This window comes from Oncorhynchus keta, chromosome 15 (assembly GCF_023373465.1).
Source record: "Oncorhynchus keta strain PuntledgeMale-10-30-2019 chromosome 15, Oket_V2, whole genome shotgun sequence".
NCBI lineage: Eukaryota > Metazoa > Chordata > Actinopteri > Salmoniformes > Salmonidae > Oncorhynchus > Oncorhynchus keta.
Window position 1 is genome coordinate 25,195,888 of NC_068435.1, and position 18,814 is coordinate 25,214,701.

The 18,814-nt window shown below is 42.6% G+C and overlaps 2 protein-coding genes across 6 annotated transcripts in view; one reads left to right on the plus strand and one right to left on the minus strand.

Annotated features, from left to right (window-relative positions):
* Positions 1 to 9,523, plus strand: part of LOC118394656 (uncharacterized) — a 20,011-nt gene extending 10,488 nt beyond the window's left edge. Inside the window, exons 3-6 of the mRNA XM_035788091.2 lie at positions 12 to 66; positions 4,555 to 4,621; positions 6,037 to 6,145; positions 8,465 to 9,523. Coding sequence (XP_035643984.1) covers positions 12 to 66; positions 4,555 to 4,621; positions 6,037 to 6,145; positions 8,465 to 9,137 — 904 coding nt within the window. The 3' untranslated portion in view covers positions 9,138 to 9,523. The remainder of the gene's footprint in view (positions 1 to 11; positions 67 to 4,554; positions 4,622 to 6,036; positions 6,146 to 8,464) is intronic.
* A 56-nt stretch (positions 9,524 to 9,579) lies between these two features.
* LOC118395207 (sodium- and chloride-dependent glycine transporter 1-like) overlaps positions 9,580 to 18,814 on the minus strand; it is a 96,760-nt gene continuing 87,525 nt past the window's right edge. For all 5 annotated transcript variants that reach the window (XM_052463752.1, XM_052463749.1, XM_052463751.1 and 2 more), the window contains 6 exons: positions 15,797 to 16,034; positions 15,334 to 15,468; positions 14,954 to 15,053; positions 14,723 to 14,823; positions 14,289 to 14,459; positions 9,580 to 14,005 (listed from right to left, as the gene is read on the minus strand). In XM_052463752.1, coding sequence (XP_052319712.1) covers positions 13,787 to 14,005; positions 14,289 to 14,459; positions 14,723 to 14,823; positions 14,954 to 15,053; positions 15,334 to 15,468; positions 15,797 to 16,034 — 964 coding nt within the window. In that variant the 3' untranslated portion in view covers positions 9,580 to 13,786. The remainder of the gene's footprint in view (positions 14,006 to 14,288; positions 14,460 to 14,722; positions 14,824 to 14,953; positions 15,054 to 15,333; positions 15,469 to 15,796; positions 16,035 to 18,814) is intronic.

Genomic DNA, 18,814 nt, shown 5'->3' on the forward strand with positions numbered 1-18,814 from the left:
CTCACTACCAGATCAGTTCTGACTGAAGAATGCGAGGTACTGAAAAGCCAAGTGCACTTTCTGCAGGTAAGAGTTGGGTTTGATTCCAATCAAAATACCAGAGAGGTTGCTATTTTGGAAATTCACACTATTGTTCCAGTTTAAATGTTGGTCTTTGCTCTCAGAAAATATACTGCACTTGCAGTACCCTATGTGCTTGTACTGAGGTACAGAATACACAGAAGATTTGTAAGTAAAAAGGTCCGTTCTTCTCTGTCAGCGTTTTCTTTGGGATGTCCTTCAATAAGCCTTCAACAGCTTACACCTCGGGTCTGAGCTATAGACAAGGCCATGAAAAATATAATATAATATGTGAAACACCCCACAGAGAGAACAAGCCTTTCGCTCCTCCAAAAACCGAGAGCTGGCTGCTACCGACACGTACAGCCACCTGGTTAACACAGCGAGAACCAATGTGACCTGTTGTTGACCTAGGACAGTCATCACCAAGCCACCCCTCAGATGGACCTGATTACCTTCAGCCTTCAACTGCTGTTGGCAATCTGCATATTATTCCTTGTGTACGCCCAGTCTGCAAAGCCTCAATCTAAGGTTACTGCTGAGGCCAGAGGCACTAAGTCTTTCCAGGGATCTGGCCAAACACACTGCTGCACAAGATTGATCCTCTTTCAATCAGTCCAAGTTCCTACTGTACTGAGTAGTCTAGTCTCTATACTCTGGTGCTGGGCTGGCTGCCCCTCTGTCCTGCTCCTCTGGCACTGAAGGAGAGAGAATGGAACACCAGATGTAGGTGTTCCCTGCCCAACAGATGGGGAAGCCAGTAAGTTTTAAGTTCCTCGGCATACACATCACAGACAAACTGAATTGGTCCACCCACACCCACACAGACAGCATCGTGAAGAAGGCGCAGCAGCGCCTCTTCAACCTCAGGAGGCTGAAGAAATTCGGCTTGTCACCAAAAGCACTCACAAACTTCTACAGATGCACAATCGAGAGCATCCTGTCGGGCTGTACCTGGTACGGCAACTGCTCCGCCCACAACCGTATCACCGGGGGCAAACTACCTGCCCTCCAGGACACCTACACCACCCGATGTCACAGGAAGGCCATAAAGATCATCAAGGACAACAACCACCTGAGCCACTGCCTGTTCACCCCGCTATCATCCAGAAGGCGAGGTCAGTACAGGTGCATCAAAGCTGGGACCGAGAGACTGAAAAACAGCTTATATCTCATGGCCATCAGACTGTTAAACAGCCACCACTAACATTGAGTGGCTGCTGCCAACACACTGACTCAACTCCAGCCACTTTAATAATGGGAATTGATGGGAATTTATGTAAAATATATCACTAGCCACTTTAAACAATGCTACTTAATATAACGTTTACATACCCTACATTATTCATCTCATATGTATACGTATATACTGTACTCTATATCATCTACTGCATCTTTATGTAATACATGTATCACTAGCCACTTTAAACTATGCCACTTTGTTTACATACCCTACATTATTCATCTCATATGTATATACTGTACTCAATACCATCTGCTGCATCTTGCCTATGCCGCTCTGTACCATCACTCATTCATATATCTTTATGTTCATATTCTTTATTCTTTATCCCTTCACACTTGTGTGTGTATAAGGTAGTAGTTTTGGAATTGTTATTTAGATTACTCGTTGGTTATTACTGCATTGTCGGAACTAGAAGCACAAACATTTTGCTACACTCGCATTAACATCTGCTAACCATGTGTATGTGACAAATACATTTGATTTGATTTTGATCTTTTTATGTGCCGTGTCACACATCTCCAACCCGCGTCTCCTGAGATGTAGGGACAAGGATGGGATTGCACCGTGTCTGTTAGGGATGTTTCTGTTTCTGCTATACTAGCATTTTTGTAGTATGTAAAGTGCAATTCAAAGGCATAATGAACCGAAGCAAAATGCTTAGCCAGTGTAAAGGAGATTTTCAGGTGAATAAAAAAGATAGCGGTCGTAGATAATATCAATCAAAAATTCATCTGGTTTATTACAAGAATTCAGCAAAGAAAATGTCTAAAGGCCTCCTCTGAGAAGGCCCTTCTATATTAATCACATAGCACTGAATGTTCTGTAAATGCCATCCCAAGAGACTTGTAGGAAGTCACAACCTCAGCTGCTATAGAATCACATAGTGTCACAGAGACATTATCAGTGTGACCTCAGCTCAGTCTGGCGTCAAACTTTAACCATCACATTCAACACTGGCAGACGTTTGATACTGTCAGTTAAACAGGTCAAAGGTAGGAACATCAGTACTTCGTTGCAACAAATAAGTATAGACTGAAATACAGGAAAATAACAAGGTAAAAGTAAACATGTCATCCCCCATGAATGATGCAGCACCCACCCTTGGGCCAATCAGTGTAATTTTGTAAATTATGCATCTCTATGGCAAGACACATATGTGAGGATTGGCGCAGGAGACGAGAAGCAAGTACAGGGAGTTTAATAAACATTTAATAAACAACAGACATGAAACAGGAATGGCGTCTGGATAGGGGAAAAATAATGGCATCAATGCTGACACAGGGAACAAACTGAGGAGCAGACTGAAATAGAGGGGGTAATCAACAAAGTAATGGAGTCCAGGTGAGTCCAATATTGCGCAGCTGCGCGTAATGATGGTGACAGATGTGCGTAATGAAGGGTAGCCTGGCGCCCTGGAGCGCCAGACAGGGAGAGATATCACATGTGATTACTATAGCGCATCCAATATAAATGTTCTTGCATATGTTGAGTCGTGACAGTGTTTGCAACATGTTTACTGAATTTTGTTACAATACAAATATCCTAGACTGATTTATATGCATTTATGTGCCAGACCACGCCCACGTGAATGTTCATGGTCAATAGCAGCCATTTGTTTTAGGTACTAGTCTGGAAAATATTGCACTGGACCTCTATGGACCTTTGTCCATAGCTTTTTAAGTTTTCTTCAGAAAATTCAAAATGGCGGAAAATCCATCATGGCAGAACTTATGGGTCCCTGACGCAAATCTGTTCCTTATGAGGTGAGGGACCTACAGTATTCACTGAATTTCATGACTTTAGGTGAAACGGGGTGAGAGGTGTGACCTTTCAAAGTTTGCCATTTGGCCAATCAGTGTAATTTTGTAAATGCCGGACATCTATGGCAAGTTTAGTCAAAATACATTTTGGCTGAGATATAACAGTGTGACTAATGTATGAATGTACTAACGGGCGGAGAGAGATCCACAATTTCCTTGTGGACAATTAATCAAGTAATTTCCCATTACAGCCAGAAACATAGTCTAGTCAGCCAGAACCAAGCCAGGGTGAATGATCTCACTCATTCAAACTCATTCACATTTAGCATGCAGCAATCAATCATCCATTTTTACAAACATAGGTATAATGTCCCATTTCCTCGAATGGGGGTTGTTGGAATTAATTGATAGACTTGGTCGTGGACCAGGAAAGGAATCGGCAATTTTAGCAGTCAGGCAGTCCACGGTAATGACTAAATTACCGCAATATCTCATTATTGTCAAGCTTTGGAAGTTTGTAGACTAGTAGGCATGACTAGTAGGCATGGTCCCAAATAGAGCCCATATAACACTGCTTTAAGTAGGAGAAAGAATAGACTGAGAAGGAGGTGTGGAGAGTTATCATTTTACCACTGCACCACAGTGAAAAAAATAGGCTGTTTTATTTTCAGAGTAAAAGGGCAGCCGTTTCTGCGAAGCAAAGTTTGGGTTTTGAGTCAACACTCCATTGAGAAGCAGTGGGCTGTGTAGCTCCCAGTCCCCATCCCAAATATCACCCTATTCCTCCAATAGGCCCTGGTCAAAAGTAGTGCACTACATAGGGAAAAGAGTGACATTAGGGATGCAGAACCAGTCTGGTATTCCGTCTCCCTTGGTAGCAGCCTGCGCCAGGATAGTCTAACCACCCTTCCATCAGTCAGACCTCACATCTAAAATTAATACCCTCCTCTGTAACTAGATCACTCTCCACTTCTGTTTGTTTGCATTTCAAAAAACCAAGACGATCAGCTGGCAGCGCTAGGCACCCCTCCGTTAGCTACACAGTGGGGAGTCGAGACGAGGCATAGCTCCATGGTATGCCAGTGGCAGACAGTGAGACTTTACGTAAATACCTCAAAGCAAATAGCAGGGCTTGTGGGTGGGTGGGTGGGACTCCTAGCTAATGATCATCCATTACCAGTGGTATTGGAAAACCAGGTCAGATATGACCCGGCTGCCAGCGGAGAAAAGAGCCTGGTGGTTGGAGCTGTGGTTTATGTTCTGAGTCTGGATATAGATGTAAAAAGAGAGTCCATGGAACGAACACTGCTGCTGCTGAATCGTTTCGTCGCTCACGTCTTAACACCCCCTCCCGTCTCCCACCATCTTCCTTATTTCTCATTTGTCAGCTGTGTCGTTGGGGTACATGACTCCAACTCACCAGTAGCTGGCTCCGGTAGTTGACCTGTTCTGTGGTGTTTTGTCTTGTCTGTGATTCGCTTCTTGCAGGAGAGTGTAGAACAGGAACACCGGACACAGTGTGATGTCACTGAGGCTCCAGAGCCAACTGTAACAGGTGGGTGATACAGTTACAGTACAGTCATACAGTATTAGGGTGGGAAAATTACTATACCTTTACCAGCATTCCCAGATTTTCCCAAAATCCTGGTTGGAACATTCCTGGAATCAAGATTCAGGAATCATCTAACTGGGATTTCTGAAAAACCTGGACATTTTGGGAAAGCATTTTGCAACCTAACAGTAATATACTTTCCTGGTCCACATAACTGATCTGTATTGAGTCAGCTGAACATCAGAGCTCAGAGTTAATAGAGGTGACTGTACTCTGATCCATAATGGTTTCATGAGTTCTGGTGTCTTCAGTAACCTGTGAACTACACTGCACTGACAATGACTATCGCTCCCTTTGGAGGTATAAATTGGTAGCTTGACGACTCACACTAAATTATTTAGCTGATCTGTTGTTTGCTACATACTTTAGTCTGAGACTGCCATCATTGAAGCCGTTTGTGGTGGCGAGGGGCACGAGGGGTGTTGTACAAAACAAAGTCATTAGTGATTGGATTGTCTCTAACCAATAGGAGTATCAAAGCCAATGATCAATTTTCAAACCACCACTTTACCCACGTGTGTTCTGGCTCTGGCCCAACCCATCAGTTTCTGGACCAATCAGACGGCCCCGAACGGGTTCTCATTCGGTGAAGGGTCAGGAGTTACTCAGATCCAGACTCATTGCAGAGAAGAAACTAATGTCCGTGGGCGTGGCGTAGCGTTTGGCCGGAGCAAGGAGTCTGTAGCCAGGCAAATAAATTGGTAACATGTGTCCTAAGTCTTTTGACGTTAGTATTTTATTAGGAACCCCATTAGCTACTGCTAAAGCAGCAGTTACTCTTCATGGGGTCCACACAAAACACACAACGTTACATAATACAGAACATTAATAGACAAATAACAAGGACAGAACGACATACATTTATTCAATGAACACTTCCTAAAAAAACACTTACCAAAAAAACTTCCTAAAAAAACAGTTTGTTGCTTTTCTTTCTTCTTGTATTGACCTGACATAAATGACTGACATGTTCTCCTATATCTGGAACAAAATCAGATCAATTGATCCTCACCACCATCTAGTGGTTTATTGTTGCAAAAATACTTTTTACTTCTCCTTTTTTCCAGTGTTGTCAAGTTCTCATCTGCTACAAATATTGAAAAACATTCCACACAAATAATTGGGTGAAAAATATTATGGTTAATAGATGTCACTTTAGAATGGTAATTGAACTAAATCACTCTGTCAACAGGTGTAACCTCTCAATGTTCCGTTATCTTGGGCTTTGGATCCTGGTGCTTATTTCAAACAGGCCTACCAGGCTGTCAGTCTTCTCACCATTTCCAATCTGTCTGACTGCCGCAGAATAATATTGTAGAAATGTGAGTGATTTTCTCCTGTTGTTGGTTGATTTGCAGAGCTGAAGGAGGAGAGGAGAGCCATCCAGTCGGATCTGAAGAAGCAGAGCCTCAGCCTCACCTACTGTCCCTCCTCCCCTGTGGAAACAAGCCTGCAGAGCAGATCCGGGTTGGCCTCTCTAGTCTGCTCTATATTCTCCTTTCCAACAGATCCAAAATACCTGTTTTACCACTTCTATGGATTTACAGGCTTTCAGGGGCTGGGATAACATGCATACTTCCCAGACAAGGGCCTAAATTCATTCAGATCAAGCACTAACCAGCGATAGCCGACACCCGCAAAGCTGATGTTTTGGTGGTGTCGGAGGTAGGAAACTGCGTTGCGAGTCGTCAAATTGGTGAGCAGCTCCTCTTGCAGTCATTGTCTTGAAGCCACACCCATCCCACTCGCGTTAAAAGTTTAGAATGAGAAAGTGTAGTCTATATACAGTTGAAGTCGGAAGTTTACATACACCTTAGCCAAATACATTTAAACTCCGTTTTTCACAATTCCTGACATTTAATCTTAGGTCAGTTAGGATCACCACTTTATTTTAAGAATGTGAAATGTCAGAATAATAGTAGAGAGGATTATTTATTTCAGCTTTTATTTCTTTCATCACATTCCCAGTGGGTCAGAAGTTTACATACACTCATTTAGTATTTGGTAGCATTGCCTTTAAATTGTTTACCTTGGATCAAACGTTTCGGGTAGCCTTCCACAAGCTTCCCACAAAAAGTTGGGTGAATTTTGTCCCATTCCTCCTGACAGAGCTGGTGTTACTGAGTCAGGTTTGTAAGGCCTCCTTGCTCACACACGCCTTTTCAGTCCTGCCTACAAATGTTCTATAGGATTGAGGTCAGGGCTTTGTGATGGCCACTCCAATATCTTGACTTTGTTGTCCTTAAGCCATTTTGCCACAACTTTGGAAGTATGCTTGGGGTCAATGTCCATTTGGAAGACCTATTTGCGACCAAGCTTTAAATTCCTGACTGATGTCTTGAGATATTGCTTCAATAATCTTCCATCCTCATTATGCCATTTATTTTGTGAAGTGCACCAGTCCCTCCTACAGCAAAGCACACCCACAACACGATGCTGCCACCCCTGTGTTTCACGGTTGGGATGCTGTTTTTCAGCTTGCAAGCCTCCCCCTTTTTCCTCCAAACATAACGATGGTCATTATGGTCAAACAGTTCTATTTTTGTTTCATCAGATCAGAGGACATTTCTCCAAAAAGTACGATCTTTGTCCCCCTGTGCAGTTGTAAACCGTAGTCTGGCTTTTGTATGGCGGTTTTGGAGCTGTGGCTTCTTCCTTGCTGAGCAGCCTTTCAGGTTATGTCGATATAGGACTTGTTTTACTGAGGATAAAGATACTTTTGTACCTGTTTCCTCCAGCATCTTCACAAGGTCCTTTGGGATTGATTTTCACTTTTCGCACCAAAGTACGTTCATCTCTAGGAGACAGAACGCGTCTCCTTCCTGAGCAGTGTGACGGCTGCGTGGTCCCATGGTGTTTATACTTGCGTACTATTGTTTGTACAGATGAACATGGTACCTTCAGGCATTTGAAAAAAATGGCTCCCAAGGATGAACCTGACTTGTGGAGGTCTACAATTTCTTTTCTGAGGTGTTGGCTTATTTCCTTTGATTTTCCCATGATGTCAAGCAGAGGCACTGAGTTTGAAGGTAGGCTTTGAAATACATCCCAGGTACACATCCAATTGACTGAAATTATGTCAATTCGCCTATCAGAGGCTTCTAAAGCCATGACATAATTTTCTGGAATTTTCAAGCTGTTTAAAGGCACAGTCAACTTAGTGAATGTAAACTTCTGGCCCACTGGAGTTGTGATACAGTGAATTATAAGTGAAATAATCTGTCTGTAGACAATTATTGGAAAAATGACTTGTTTCATGCACAAAGTAGATTTCCTAACCGACTTGTCAAAACTATAGTTTGTTTACAAGAAATTTGTGGAGTGGTTGAAAAATGAGTTTTAATGACTCTAACCTAAATGTATGTAAACTTCTGACATCAACTGTATATAAAGATAATGACGCTCAAATTGAATATCATTCAACAAAATAATTAGGATTTCTATCAGCCTAATTGAGGTATAGATTACGTCTCACATTCCAATGTTTGAATTTGTTAACAAGGCTGCATGGGATTTCTAATAATGCGACTCTGCAGCCAATGGCAATGTCCGCTTTAGGTATAATCCTGGGAGCCGCTTGTGGATTTGAGCTCTCTGACACCATCAAAACAACCTCTGACACCATCAAAACAACCTCTATGTGGGTGTCGGCTAGCGCGGATCTGATAGAATCTAGCCCAAGGTCATCACTTACAGTATCGGGTGAAAGTATTTACGGTAGCTAATTGCAACCTCGTTGATCTTTGCTGTCATGAATGGTGTTAATGGCAATGTTGTTATTCCCAGGTCGATTGGATGGACAGGTTTGTCTGCGGATGAGACACAGAGACACTTGACCCCTGTGGTGGCCCCCAGACTGCATCCTCCACATACCAGGCCCAGTCCACCACTAGTAGTACATCTAGTAAGGAGGACTCCTCCGTTAGACAGGATGAGAGGCCAACCATGCAGCTCACCCAACCCCAGAGTATCCAGCCCTCTCCAACCCTCTGAACATAAACATCCAAGGACTCAAAGCCAGAGCTCTGAGGCTTCCCACCCCTGCAACAGAGAACCCATCACCACCGCTCAAGCCAGGGACAGCTACCTACCGCCCCTGGTCCCCTCTGCTAGCACAGTAACCACCCATGGATCCCACCTCAACCCTGCCTCAGAACAGAGAATAAAGGGCAGAACTTGCAGGCCTAGTGGTCAGCCTGTGACTGTGAGAGCTCAAAGACCTGATGACTCATGGTCAGACTCAGTGAACAGCTGGCCCTTGTTGTTCCCTGGTGGACACAGTCCTCTAGGCTCCTCCACACAGCCGCCGGGGAGCAAAGGGAGCTGTGAGCAGATGAGCCCTGTAAGCATGTTCCACCCTGTTCCCCCCGCAGTGCAGAGGCCAGCCAGCAGAGGGCCGAGTGGGGCCAGGCACCTGTGTCTGCCGCAGCAGGGGGGCAGTCTGGTTAGCTCCTCGTAAACTGAACTCTTCACAACAGAATAAGTGGATAGTGAGTCTCTGATACTGTCATGTATGTTCTACCTGCAGTCTGGTCCTAAAAGGTTACAAGTCTCTCATCAGAGGTCAATAATACTCATACTTGTAAAAGGGATGTCGTAATCTCTTTAAAATAAAGTAATACAGTAACCCTAGTCTTCCACAATGAGCCAAGAGACACAGGGATGTTATATTGTCCTTTTCTAGAGACTGATAGAAGACCTGAAAGTGAACACATGACACAAATATGGTTGGATGCTTTCGAAATGTGTCAAATTTGATCTACCTAATTTAACCATTTAATGAATGTATTTTGAAGTAAATAAATGCGACTGTATTTGGATAAATAAATGTTCATATGCCTGTAATACATGGTTTATTAACTGTTCAGAAAGACAAAACACAAATGGGACATGAAGCACACTTGAGTGATCTTTAAAATAGATTTTATTTACCATTTGTAATGGCACAGTTTACGATATACAGCTGACATGACTAAGACAATTCAATGGATTTTGGCCCTAAGGTTCAAGAGACATGGTTAGATATATATGAGAAAGTACCAGTACTGTGTTCATTTCATTTGTGCTTTATTCTCCACTATGATAGAATTGACATTGGCATAACATTGTGTCTTCTCTGCTGACATGTTGACACAGCAGCTTGTGCAGACCACTGTAAAGGCCTTATTTCAAAATGGAAGTTTGTATTGTTAAATATGTTATAAACACAAATGACTTGATTTAAAGTGCTGAAAAAAAACGTGTAAAAACATGTTTATGAGTTATAAATTCAAGAGATCTCCTCGGTGATCGTAGAAAACCAGAGTAGATAAATCACAGTTTTAGTACAGTAGAGGCCGAGTATCAGTTTTCAGAACTGGTAACGTATTCATTTCTTACATCCCATATATAGAGATGACTTACGACAAAGATTTCTAAATGAGATGAAAAACAAATGTCCAAAATAATGTGTCCTTGAGTGTACATTTTTCACTACCTGCTTATATTAATTTTGAAGGAAAGATCTCACCAGATGCCAAGTTCATCAAATAATAATCCCAGTGCAAAAAGGGAAGAATAAGATAAGATTCTTACTCTGGATATGAGACATTTGGTTGAACTCATTCCTTATTGTCCAATTAGTTTATATTCTAAAACACTTCCCCAATACATTGATCTTTTGATCTAATGTCATATTTATTGCAGTTACAATGTTACCGATTTTGGCGTTTGATTTCTGTCATCTTTTTTTGCCTTATATGCACATATAGAATACTCCATCAAATTGAAAAGGCCAGTCTCTTTACACAACGGAATTTACAGTACAGTCGCTACATTGTAACCAGATGTCGCTGCAGTATAGTACCACGGTATGGCTTAATACTATTGGCATTATTACTATGTAAAATGGATTAATACTGTTATTATATACTTTCCCCAACCGTCATGTACCTCCAACAGAACATACTGTAAAATGCACATTTCAAGTTTCAACCCAAGCTTTTGTTTGGCAATACTTTTGATATCAGCTGGCTTTTAGAACACGATAAAGGTAGTGTCACTGAACATGGATGATTCAATTGTGACAATAAAATATATATATTTTTTAGTTAAAAAAAACAAAAGATCTCTTAAAAGGTAGATTGTGTTTTGTTACATGACAAAATTGATAGTTACTGATTGATTAGAATTACATGACATCAATACTGACACTATCCTGATCTAAGAACAGTACTCAGTAGTAAGGTATCGACTACACACAAATACATATTACACTTAACACCGGCTACTTTTACTACAAGAAAAAATCCTGCCTACCCCCAAATAAAAACAAATAAACACACAAACACCAGTTTTTACATGACTGTACAAGTATCTGATAGAGGAAGAGTTCGGTGGACAGCAGAGAACAAACGGTTGCAATAGCATGGTGGTTATCCTTAACTTACTAGCTACTGTAGCTAATAAATAATAGGACTACAAGTCAACAGTTTAACAGTAACAGGAGAAAGAAGAAATAAAAGTCCTAGAGGACTCCCTGGAAGTATCCAGAGGCAACCTGACCTGAGCCGGCATGTCTAGAATAATCATACACCATTTCATTCTGTTATCAAATCCTGTCATCAGGTCCATTATATACTAACCCACTTTAGCTCAACCATTTACACCTGCTGTAAACTCCTTATTACCAAAATGATATGTATCCACAGTGTATAGAACACATCAGTTAAAACCATCATCATTATTAATATCCTGTGCTATTCCAGGACCACTCCTACTCTGCTTTAGAACAGGTTGATTCGTGTGGCCGTACTGTGCATCTGTCAGCATCAAAGGAGAACACACTCGTCTGTTGTCATCTGAAGTAAAGCTTGAGTCTGTTGGGCTGCATCTAACCTACTGGTGTGCTTTTTGTGTTAGTTCAAATAACCAACAAATTTGGGTACGTCCCAAATGGCACCCTATTCCCTTTATAGTGCACTACTTTTGACCAGAGCCCTAGTGCCCTACATAGGCAATAAGAGGCCAATTGGAACCAAATACTTTCACCACTAAGTAACTACCTACTCCCCTGAGTGTCTGGATAGCTAACTGTCATGACACTTTTAACACCGAGAAACTGAAGTAAAATTGAAGGAGAACAACCCAGTCATATATTCGACAGCAGAAACTGGATTTATGCAGTCTGACAAAGATGTTGAATATTATATTCAGTGACGTACTGGTTAAAGAAGAAATAAAACATCTGAAGTTTCACTAAGATGCGATGCTCTAGCACTTAAGCAGCTGCATTTCCAGACTACCTCTCCATCAGTGCAGGCCAGGCAAGGACCCAGTGGATTCACAATGTCACCAGACAGTGCCTCAATACAACACAGATGCAACGTAACAGAGCGGAGACGAATGCATTGAATTGGATAGAGAAATGGGACTTCTTGACAATTGTCAATTCCAGCTATCTGTGCGAGCACAACCCCACAGCATCCTGCCACAAAGTGACTGAAATACATCTCCCTCCCACTCCAACCCCCTAAAATAAATCAATTACCAATAAAAATCAAGTCATGGATGAGGAATGGTAAACATTACTGTTATTTCTTAAGATACTGTAGCTTCTTTACAAAATAAACATGTCTTCCTTATAATTATTTACTATGTTACTTTACAATAATGAAAGATAAAGTAAGATAATTATATTGACAGAACGATACAACTACATATAAACTACATAATTCAGTAACTGATTTTTTTTTTTATCTTGTGGAGACAAACTCCATCTCCAGGCCAACCAATGGCTTCTCTCCTTCCTGTTTCCACATCCAATCACATCACTACTTGGCTCAGAGCTTTAAAACGCCTGTAAATACACATATTTTCCTCTGCAAAGACACCTGCTGATGCAAGTATCTCAGTTTTGAAAAAGTTAACAAAGACACATACTCCAGCTATGCCACCGAGATATTAAAGTTCATGCATGTTTAACATGTTTTTGGTAACATGCCTTGTTGGAGCAAATCCTACTTGTGAGTAACAGAGGCTATGACACAACACCACTGTGTCCTCCCTCCTTGTTATGCTACAGATGTAGGACCTTCATTTGATCACTCTGTTGTGGCATGATTATTTTCCTGGTGTTAAAAACGGGTCAAATTAAGAGCCTACATCTGTAGCTGCTTCTGTCGTCAATGAAACGTTCCCTTCACAAGTGAGATGCCACATCTTGAGATGCATTTCCCACGGAAATACCTGGAAGACTAAAAGAGAGATGGCACTTTATTGTACTCAGTTGCATCCATCCACCCATTTGTTTTTGTGTGTGAACATGTTATGGTTGTCTTTTTCTTAGCTCCCTCTCTAATGTAAAGCCTACCATAATCAAATAAAATGTACTCAGGTATTGAACTTGGTCAGTAAGTAGTAAATCATTTTGGGACCCTGAGAATGGGCATGGGGAAATCATGGGCGTCAGTCAGGGTAGGTGTTTCGAAAGCTGGAGACCAACACTGTGTGTGTTTGGGGAGTTGGTGCTTTAATGTATGTTAGTTGTTTACAACATTGGAAGTAGAATGGCTTTACTGTGTGGTTCAAATAAAAATTTTAGGAGTAGCTAAATAGCCACTGGCTTACTCCAATATGAGTTGTTCTGGGTAACCCTAAAGCAGCATACGTAACAGTCTGAGTAGTGGAGACTATCATGTATTAGAGGGTACTGAGAGCCTAAAGCTATACCGTAGAGAAAACAACAGAAGGGAAGGATCAGTCCCTAGAGTGGTGCCATGTGTCTACACTGACCAAAAGAACATTTGGTCTCCAGCTTTAAAACCGCCAGCACTGTCGCTAGAAAAGTTGCCAATTCCGAGTGGATTTCTTTACAGTGTGTATTTCTACTTCAACTCCTGCATAATATGAAGAAGAAAACAAATAACGTGTTTACAAGAAACTGCATTGTGAAATGATGTTGAAACAAGAAATACAATTCTTTTGGATGATGACCAATTTCTCTAGAGGTTAGAAATAATAAGCCCTTACAATATGTAAAGGTCTCCAGCGAGCGGGTTTTCCCCACAGTGCGGTGGGAAAGGGTGAGGGGTGGTTGGGAGGGGGCTGGAGCTGGCCCAGTGGGGGCCTCTATGCGCTGGGGGTAGTGTTGTGTGCTGTGGAGCCGTTGCTGCCCTGGATGGTGAGGCTGATCTCATCCCTCTTCTCATCCTCCTTCTCCTTCAGCTCCTCTTTCAGGGGACGTACCTCCACGTCTGCCTCTGAGACTGGGGCGGCGTAGTGGCCTATCCGGTGCTCACTCAGGGCCGGGCCCCACTTTATGTCCGCCTTGCATGAATTCTTCAACCGCTGTAAGGGGTAAAGGTTCAGAGGTCAATGTGATGGGAGGGACACAGGTTTATTATTTATTGCTAATTCGAGGCAGGTAAAGTAGGTGAGAAAGTTCTGGAATAACATAACACAAAATTGGGTTCTCTTTTACTATCCTTCATTTCTTTCAGTTCAAAGACCTTCGGCAACATGTGCCATTCAACAGAAAAAAAATCAAACACTTCCACTACTAGTGTGAACAACATCTGCTTCCAATACTAAAGACAGACAAAGCTCTAAACAGAGATCCTGTGGATTTTACCTCCAAAAATGTTGTTCCCTCAGACTTGGAGATCTTGTAGAGAGCATAGATGGGTATACATGTGACGGAGGACATGGCCATAAGGAAGCCGATGGCTAGGGACCAGCCGGGGTACACGTAGTCATTGTAGGTGATGGGCTTGTACTGGATCACTGTGAAGATCAGGATGAACTGCAAATGCAAAGAGAGGAGAGGGGTCACCGGGGTCAAGTCATTTAATTTAACAGAATATACCCTATTTCAATCCTCATACAGTACATATCTTCATCGATCACTTGTGTGTGTCTCATGGTATTCTGGCAGGTGTTTTGCATGACAGGTGTGGTTGAGCAACACAGATTAGCGAGGATTAGACAAGTGGAATGGAATGCAGAGCAGGTCAAGCCTCTAAAACATGTCAACAAGGAGGCACTGGGTGGTAGCTACTATCTTACAGATATGATGATGGGCGACACAAATCTCCAGCAGACGCGGAAGAAGATGGGAGGGGGGAAACCCAGCATCATCTCAACGTCCTTGAAGTATTTCTTGTGTCCTGAACACAAACAGTACATAATGTTGTCAGTCATTCCATTCCAGTCAGTTTGATTAGCTTTCACCAAGAGCGTTGGCAGAGCATTGTGGACGATAGGCATTTATAATCGAGGAAAGACAGTTGGACTCACCATAGACGTACATGATGCAGATGCACATGATGCAGGAGATGATAACCAGAGAGAAACTAGCAGCGTAGTTATCCATGAGCAGTAGCCAGTAGATCCCAGCCTAGATACATGAGGTAGAGAACGCAACATCAGTATACATCCTGAATATTTGTGCCTGGATAATTAAGTGTGTGTTTATGTATGTGTACACATGCATGTGTATGTTTATGTGTGTGTGTGTGTGTGTGTGTGTGTGTGTGTGTGTGTGTGTGTGTGTGTGTGTGTGTGTGTGTGTGTGTGTGTGTGTGTGTGTGTGTGTGTGTGTGTGTGTGTGTGTGTGGGTGTGTGTGTGTGTGTGTGGGGGTGTGTGTGTATGTGTGTAAACATCTCCAGTCCATTACCTGTGTGGTGAGCGGCACCCCCAACAGGAAGCCCACTATAGCCACTCCTCCTGTGACCACCGTTTTGTTCCTAATGATCCAGTCAGTACCGATCTCATCCACGATGGCCGTTACCAGGGTCTCCAGCAGGCAGAACTGCACACCGGGACACACACTTACAGGTCAACACTCAGCAGTGACTATGCATAGATAATAAACAGCGATTAGCAGCAGTGTACAAAAGGGAGGGGGGTCAATGTAAATTATGCGGTGGCGATTTTTATTAATTGTTCAGCAGTCTTATGGCTTGGGGGTAGAAGCTGTTGAGGAGCCTTTTGATCCTAGACATGCATGCAATGATGTCAGAGAGAATAAACAGTGTTACCCTATTCCATACATAGTGCACTACTTTTGACCAGAGCCAAACGGTAATAGGGTGCCATTTGGGACAAAACCAGGATATCATGGGGGTTGACAGACTCACCTGCGTCCCCAGGCCCAGCAGGATGAGCATGAAGAAGAAGAGCAGGGACCAGAGGGGGGAGATGGGCAGCAGAGTGAGGGCCTCTGGGTAGGCCACGAAGGCCAGGCCGGGGCCGTGGTCGGCCACCTCAGATACATCCACGTTCAGGTGGTGGGCCATGAAGCCCAGGATGGAGAAGATGACGAAGCCTGCATACACACTGGTTGCACAGTTGGTGATGCTGATGATGATGCTGTCCCTGTATGGGTAACCAATCAAAGGATAGAAAACAGGAAGAGAAGGTTATTAGTATATTACATTAACCAGCATTACGTTGTATCGGTCCACTAAGATGCAATCGGTGCATTTCACCCTCATACATACAGTGGGGCAAAAAAGTATTTAGTCAGCCACCAATTCTGCAAGTTCTCCCACTTAAAAAGATGAGAGAGGCCTGTAATTTTCATCATAGATACACTTCAACTATGCCAGGAAAAAAAGGGAAAAAAACAAACAAGCAAGATTTCTGGCTCTCACAGACCTGTAACTTCTTCTTTAAGAGGCTCCTCTGTCCTCCACTCGCTATCTGTATTAATGGCACCTGTTTGAACTTGTTATCAGTATAAAAGACACCTGTCCACAACCTCAAACAGTCACACTCCAAACTCCACTATGGCCAAGACCAAAGAGCTGTCAAAGGACACCAGAAACCAAATTGTAGACCTGCACCAGGCTGGGAAGACTGAATCTGCAATAGGTAAGCAGCTTGGTTTGAAGAAATCAACTGTGGGAGCAATTATTAGGAAATGGAAGACATACAAGACCACTGATCATCTCCCTCGATCTGGGGCTCCACGCAAGATCTCACCCTGTGGGGTCAAAATGATCACAAGAACGGTGAGCAAAAATCCCAGAACCACACGGGGGGACCTAGTGAATGACCTGCAGAGAGCTGGGACCAAAGTAACATAGCCTACCATCAGTAACACACTACGCCAGCCACCAGGGACTCAAATCCTGCAGTGCCAGACGTGTCCCCCTGCTTAAGCCAGTACATGTCCAGGCCCGTCTGAAGTTTGCTAGAGAGCATTTGGATGATTGGGAGAATGTCATATGGTCAGATGAAACCAAAATATAACTTTTTGGTAAAAACTCAACTCGTTGTGTTTGGAGGACAAAGAATGCTGAGTTGCATCCAAAGAACACCATACCTACTGTGAAGCATGGGGGTGGAAACATCATGCTTTGGGGCTATTTTTCTGCAAAGGGACCAGGACGACTGATCCGTGTAAAGGAAAGAATGAATGGGGCCATGTATCGTGAGATTTTGAGTGAAAACCTCCTTCCATCAGCAAGGGCATTGAAGATGAAACGTGGCTGGGTCTTTCAGCATGACAATGATCCCAAACACACCGCCGGGGCAACGAAGGAGTGGCTTCATAAGAAGCATTTCAAGGTCCTGGAGTGGCCTTGCCAGTCTCCAGATCTCAACCCCATAGAAAATCTTTGGAGGGAGTTGAAAGTCCGTGTTGCCCAGCAACATCCCCAAAACATCACTGCTCTAGAGGAGATCTGCATGGAGGAATGGGTCAAAATACCAGCAACAGTGTGTGAAAACCTTGTGAAGACTTACAGAAAACGTTTGACCTCTGTAATTGCCAACAAAGGGTATATAACAAAGTATTGAGATAAACTTTTGTTATTGACCAAATACTTATTTTCCACCATAATTTGCAAATAAATTCATTAAAAATCCTACAATGTGATTTTCTGGATTTTTTTTCTCATTTTGTCTGGCATAGTTGAAGTGTACCCATGATGAAAATTACAGGCATCTCTCATCTTTTTAAGTGGGAGAACTTCCACAATTGGTGGCTGACTAAATACTTTTTTGCCCCACTGTATTTCCAGTTCAAATTCATATTAAACAGTCTACATCTTAATTGCAATAATAGCAAATAGTGATAAATACTGAAGAGAGAGAAAGAGATGTGAGAAATATGTTTCCTGCTTACAGCTGGTGGGTTTGTTAGTTACAGTACTTAATACTCTATCATTGATTTGCAGCCAATTTTAATGGGTGGCGACCCACTTCCTGTTAATGGTGGGTCACGACGTGTTAGAGTAAATGTATAATTATTTCATGAATTACTGGAATTGATTTGGTCAAGTGCACCTGAGCTCTCTGTTCAGTGGGCTCTCTGCTTAGCAGCGGTCTCTGCTCAGTTTAGCAGCTGGCAGAGTGGGAGAGGGAGATGCCAGTGTGCTTCGCGATGTACCAGATATTTTTTCTGCAATTTTCTTGAAGATCACTCCGCGACCCACACGCTGCAGCGCTGTTGTTCAGCCACAGATGTGCCGTTAGTATGGGATCAATATCATGCCAAATGTATTCACAAATGTAAATCACCAATCCACAAATGTAAATCAAAGTGATTTACATTTGTGGATTGGTGATTTACATTTGTGGAAAGTGATTTACATTTGTGGATTGGTGATTTACATTTGTGAATACATTTGGCATGATATTGATCCCATATGTTAGCCACTGACCACTGACCCTCACCGCTGGCATCAAATGGACTGACTGAGCCCAATAGTCATGGAACGCAAAAACAGCGATGAGTTTCTCTCTCTTTCATACAAACTTTGAGAAATAACTAGGAGCGCCCACAATATGTTTTGTACAGGGAAGTGTTGAGTAATAAGACTCTCAAAACAAACAAGTGAATAAAACGACACGTCCTGACCAAACAGCCACAGCATGACGGTAAACCCAGGGAGTTCTTTCAGAACAGGGCAGAATGCTTCAGGAAACTGTGCTTCGACAGTGGAAAAGTAAGTCAACCAGCAAGGCATTGTTGTCATTTTATAACAGGTGATGATAAGCAGAAATAAGAAAGTAACATTACTTTCTCTCATAGTAGTAGATGTGAGTTTCTCTTTCAAATAATCCTCTGGCCTTGTACACAGCTAATGGCTAACGTTAGCCAAAGCAAGCTAGCTAGCTATTATTGATAGTGATACCCCTAAATACAG